At 55.9% G+C, this 5,634-nt stretch overlaps 2 protein-coding genes across 2 annotated transcripts in view; one reads left to right on the forward strand and one right to left on the reverse strand.

Annotated features, from left to right (window-relative positions):
• PTSG_07393 (uncharacterized protein) overlaps nt 1–2,511 on the forward strand; it is a gene marked incomplete at both ends in the record, with an annotated part of 2,539 nt that extends 28 nt beyond the window's left edge. Inside the window, 3 exons of the mRNA XM_004990835.1 lie at nt 1–414; nt 470–2,343; nt 2,479–2,511. The exon at nt 1–414 is cut by the window's left edge and continues 28 nt beyond it. Coding sequence (XP_004990892.1) covers nt 1–414; nt 470–2,343; nt 2,479–2,511 — 2,321 coding nt within the window. The remainder of the gene's footprint in view (nt 415–469; nt 2,344–2,478) is intronic.
• Nucleotides 2,512–2,632: 121 nt separating this feature from the next.
• On the reverse strand, nt 2,633–5,256 carry PTSG_07394 (uncharacterized protein). Its single transcript, XM_004990836.1, has 9 exons — nt 5,051–5,256; nt 4,744–4,844; nt 4,373–4,438; nt 4,124–4,220; nt 3,719–3,757; nt 3,480–3,519; nt 3,307–3,371; nt 3,131–3,192; nt 2,633–2,937 (listed from the first exon to the last, which is right to left on the reverse strand). Exons 1-9 carry the CDS (start codon nt 5,154–5,156, stop codon nt 2,755–2,757), a joined length of 759 nt encoding a protein of 252 aa, XP_004990893.1. The 5' UTR covers nt 5,157–5,256; the 3' UTR covers nt 2,633–2,754.
• Nucleotides 5,257–5,634: the final 378 nt, after the last annotated feature.

Genomic DNA, 5,634 nt, shown 5'->3' on the forward strand with positions numbered 1-5,634 from the left:
TTGCTGCGTACTTGGTTCCAGAGCCTGTCCAGCAGCCTCCGCCGCCAACGTGGGCGTCGTCGTCGGCTTCGCGTTCTCGTGCTGGCATTTGTCAGGAGGACAGCCAGCACCTGCGGTCCGCGCGAAGCAAGGACGACGTACGGGCGCTCTTCAACCTGATGATGACATGCAGGTGGCTGTATGCTGAGCTGCCGTGGACCTTACCAAAGTGGTGCCTGAGTGAAGCGTACGAAGGCTTTGGACGCGAACACCACGAAGCCACCATGAGTATGGTCGTCCACACAACATGGCTGGATGAATTCCAGCTCGACCTGAAGACTGGGGCTGAAGAAGCAGAACCACGCTCCGCAGAGGCAAGGCCAATGCCACGCTGTCCCAGAGCGGCAGGCAGAGTGGCTGCGGCAGCGGTTCCTCGTTCACTCATGGTTGGGCATCACGTGGGCAAGCACGTGCTCTTTCCTTCGCACAGCACGAGCCTTCTCGACTTCGTCAGAGGCAGCATCCACACCGCTGTCCTGTGCGTTTGCGAAGTTTGGTCGCATCCACTTTGCCTCTCTGCAAGCTCTCGAAGAATGGTGTCACGGCAACGCGCCAGCAGAGTCCAGTGAAGAAGGCCAAGCGCAAGCGCAGCAGGCGCCGCAACTGCAGCAACAAGAAGAGCAACAGGAGCAAGAAGGGGAACACCAGCAAGGGACAGCGACCTGCGACAACTTCAACAGCCGTGATGAACGTGCACTGCAAGTTGAACCCGACAACAACGGCGCGCGCTGTGCTCGCGCAGAGACCCGCGGCACCAGCACAGATGCAAGCAACACACTCACGGACACTGCGCAAAGCAACACGACACATGGCGCCGTCGTCAGGCCTGCAGAGTTCAACTTATGCGTGAGAGTGGCAACGAAGGAGGAAGCTGAACAGTTTGCTGCGTGCGTCGCAGCGTTGGGCGAAGATGCGCGCGGTGGCACCCTCAACGTTGTCGTGTTACAACCAGTGCCTGCTCTGGTGCTGCAGTGTGCCCAGCGTATCCACCACATCTCCGTGTCCAGCCGTGGCGGGACCATCGACCGCCTAGCTTTCAACGAGGTGCACTACTTGGCCTGGTCCATGAGCCGGACGCAAGCCACCCTCCCCATCCAGCGACCCCCGCGCCGTGGCATCAAGTTGTCTGGCAGCGAGCAGCTGGCGGACATCAGTGTCCTTGCTGGTGTACCGCACGTCACGCTGTGGAGCCTGCCCAGCGTTGAAGATTTGTCGCCGTTGCGGGATGCCACGAGTGTGGCCTTGCAGGCCGTCGGGGTGACTGACCTCGCACCTCTGGCACGAGTGACCAAGCTTGATGTGCGACAGGCCCAGCAGCTGGTGCTGTCCGAAACAGGGCAGCTCACTTTGCACGCGCACACGTTTGCCATGGCAGTGGTGTCTGGCATTAGAGGAGCGCTTCATCTTCCACAAGCACAAAGCATTGAGCTCTCAGACTGCTACGGTGTCTCGCAGCTCACGTGCAGGCGTCGCATCCGGTCGTTGTATGTGGAGCGGTGCGGCCGCCTGACTCGATTGCCTGACTTTGAGCGCGCTGGCGTCGTGGATGTGGACACCATCGCCGATGTTGGTGCACTGCGTGATCTCGCACATCGCGTTGACAACATTGTGTTGAGAGGCGTTGCTGGGCAAGAGCACATGTCTGCACTCCCAGACATCATCCCCGCACACGTTGGCCTCTCTGTTCCGGGGTGTAAGGTCGACGATTTAGTGCGAACGGGCGTTGCGGGTCGCTTGACCAGCGTGCATGCGCACGTGCGCGGCAGCTGTGATGCTGGGCACTTCTCCCACGCGCGTGACATCAAGTTCAATTTAGCTGGGGTTGTTTCCAACGTCGTGGGGTTGGACCGGTTGCCACCGCTCAAGCGTCTCTCATGCCATTCCATTAACTTGAACGGCGACCTGTCGTGCTGTGAGGATGTGGCATTGTTTCTATGCAAAGGCGAAGTGAACGTGTCACAGGCACAAGTAGTGCTGGTGTCTGTTGAGGCTCCAACGCTTCGCCTCTCAAGCGTACAGAACGTCCTGTTGCGAGCGGTTCAAATGTGCCCATTATTCACCTCCATTCACTTTGACAATGTGCACACGTGCGTGGTGCATCGTTCACACATCTCCGATTTCTCTGCCTTCCACGGAGTGCACCGACTTGTCCTGAAGGCGTGCGTATTTGACAGCGTGGACACGCTCCCGCTCGTGCCCGTGCTGTGCATGCGAGACTGTGCCAGAAGCGACGGCCGCAAGTGGCCCGACAGGACGCTCTGCTACCGAACACGCACGGAGCTTGCAACGCTTGGGGAAAAGCTTGTGTGTATGCTATTTTGTGTGAGTATGTGTGTGCTGTTTTGTGTGTATGTGTGTGCTGGTGTTTTTTTTTTTTTTTTGTGTGCGTGTATGTGTGTGTGTGTATGCGCGCGCGCGTGTGTGCGTGCGCATATCTAGCCAGCCAGACAATTCACGGTCTGCCTTGAGTGAATAGAGTGGTTTGCATCCACCAATTCAAATGAACCGAACAGTCGCATCGAACAGTCACACAACGCATTCCACAGAGACCCACCCTGCTCACACCATTTCAATCGCATGTGTATGACAGCGTGTGGGTGATGTATCGGAACTGTCGCTTATGTTTAATGACTGCAGTTGTGTGGGGTTGCCAGAGCGCCTTCAAGATGGTGGCCGCCCCACCAACCACACCACTACCACCACCAAAGTGCCTGCCTACTTCCTCTTCTTCCTCTTTGGTTCGCCTGATTGCTGCTGCTGCTGTTGTTGTTGCTGCTGCTGCTTCTTCTTCTTCTCCGCAGCCAGCTGCATGTCGCGCAAGCACATAGGGCAGTACCAGCTGCCCTCCGGTGCAACCGTCAGCCCGACGCACGGCAGGTGAAACCACTGGATCTCGCACTGTTGGGCAGATGCACACGCATGGATGAGGAAGGGGCGACAGGTGGACAGGAGATGGCGGGTGGGTGTTGTTGGATGCGTGTCGACCATGGGGGAGGGTGAGTTTTGAGCACGGTTGTTTTGCAAGGGTTTGGGCACACACACACATGTGCAAGGCTAAGATCGATAAAACAACACAGCGCACTCAACCCACATTATCGTTGTCGCAGCCGATCATGTCGCCGTGGGAGAGCTGGCGGCAGATGCAATACAGGGCTGCAAGCGGATGGTGGGGTGAGCACGCGTAGAAGGCGGTAAGAAAGTTGAACATGCCGGACAGACAGACAGACACACAGACACACACAAGCAAGCGTGCACGGAGCAGCTCACTTGAGTCTTCCTCCTCTGCAGCGGCCGTCTCGGCCTTTCGTGCTTGCGTCTTCCTCGGTGTCATGCTGTGTGTGTGTGTGTGTGTGTGTGTGTGTGTGTGTGTGTGTGTGTGTGTGTGTGTGACAACAGGGGTCACGAGAGTGTAGGGGGCAAAGCTGTAACACACAGCATACCTTGATCTGCCTCTGCTCAGATATCCTCGGCCCTTTGCAACTGCAGAAGAAAACCAAAGTGATACGCAAGTTGCGATGTGGGAGAGTGAATGAGGGAGTGAGCGAGCTTGAGCGCAGTGTTACACAAAGACAGACAAGACAAAACAGGCGGGCACACACACACACACACACACACACACACACACAAGCAGAGACGCATGCCCCCCCCCCCTCTGCAAAACACAACATGCTATGCAGACCAAGGTAAGGCGATTCCTCCGTGTCCAGCAAGAGGGATTCTGCAAACAGGACAAAAGGAAAGGCCGACACGTGGATGAGAGACCGGCATATAAAACGGCAGGTGGAGTGGATACGGAGAAGGGCTGCAAAAGGTGCAGAGAGTGACAGGGGAGAGAAGGACGAATAAACGCAGAACAGAGAGCGCGCAAGCACACTCACGTACACAGACACACAGACACACGCACAGGCATAGACACACAGACACACACACAGACACAGACACACAGACACACGCACAGGCATAGACACACACACACACACACACACACACACACACACACACACACACACACACACACACACACTGACACACGAACCCCAATAACCCTCCCCCCCTCCAATCCCAAACCAAACAGCCAACGCACGCTCTTTGAGTTTGACGGTGCAGCCCGGATTTGATGCCTCCAACTCCTTCTCAAAGTCAAGGAGTTTGCCGTCCAGGTGTTTCAACAGCTTGTCGAGCTAATGACCACAGCACAAACCAGCGTGTGTGTGTGTGTGTGAGTTGAGAGATGTAGTTGTTTAGGGTTTGCAACAACAGATGAGTAAACCATTCAGATACCAGCGTTGCAACAATGAGCGAGCGAGAAAGCAGAGGAAAGGGAGACACAAACCCGAGCGCCGGCGTGTTGTGCCATTGCCTTCTTGTCCTGGCACAACTTCTTCGCCTCGAGCAGTTGCTATCATCGACAGTGACGATCGACACAGGGTGGGTGGTTTTGCGTGCGCGAGAGAGTGAGTGTGGTGATATGTGCGAGCGAGTATGTGTGTGTGAGTGAGCGAGTGAGCGAGTGAGTGAGTGTGTGTGTGTGTGTGTGTGCGTGTGTGTGTGTGTGTGTGTGTGTGTGTGTGTGTGTGTGGCGGGTGGAGGGTGTGTCGAAACCCACAACGCCATGCACGCGTATGCGATTGTCCACGATTGCATGCAATGGCATCACCGTATGCATACACACGCACATTCACACACGCACATGTCGAAGCGTACATTGAGCCATGTCTTCACTCGTGCTTCCTCTTCCTCTGCTGGTAGTTTGGGCGCATCCTTGAAGAACTTCTCTGCCGCTTGTCGCGCACTGTCCATGTGATCTGATCAAAACTCAAGCAGGAGTGCAGAGGCCAAGGGCGTGAGGTACATCATCGACACAGCGAAACGAGCACACCATGGGGGGGGGAGGGGAAACAGACAGGCCAGACAAGCAGGCAAGGCAGGCAGGCAGACACACACACAGACACACAAACACGCACAGACACACAGACACGCACACACCGCACACACAGACACACACACAGACCTTGGTGTTCTGCATCCACGTCTCCAATCTTCTTCAGCATGTCCTTGAACTCTTGTGAAAACTCATCATTGAGCTCAAGGAAGTCATGCAGAAACACCATCGCCATCTCGAACGGTCAACCACAACAGTGTCAGTCCACCACCCGCAACACAGCCAACAATCAAAAACCAAACCACGTCTTCGCAGCCGCCACGCCAAGTCCGGACGATTTGCTGAAAATATGAACCAATTTTCAGCCAACGATGACGCATTCTCACACACGCACCACCAGCCAGCACACCACCACCACCACCTACTCGTCCTACACCGCTGTTGTTGTTGTGGCTTGGTTGGTGCAAGCGGCTGGAGGCTAACCAAACAGACGCACAGCTGCAAGCAAGCAAGCAAGCAAGCAAGCAAGCAAGCAAGCAAGCAAGCAAGAAGCAAGCGAGGAGAACAAGGCCTCCTGTACCTTTGGCTGAGCTGACTGCCACTTTCCTTACACACACACACACACACACACACACACACACACACACACACACACACACACACAAGACACACAAGACACACGCGACACACGCGACACACGACGTGGCGCTGTC

The sequence above is a fragment of the Salpingoeca rosetta genome, assembly GCF_000188695.1.
Source record: "Salpingoeca rosetta unplaced genomic scaffold supercont1.22, whole genome shotgun sequence".
Lineage (NCBI taxonomy): Eukaryota > Choanoflagellata > Craspedida > Salpingoecidae > Salpingoeca > Salpingoeca rosetta.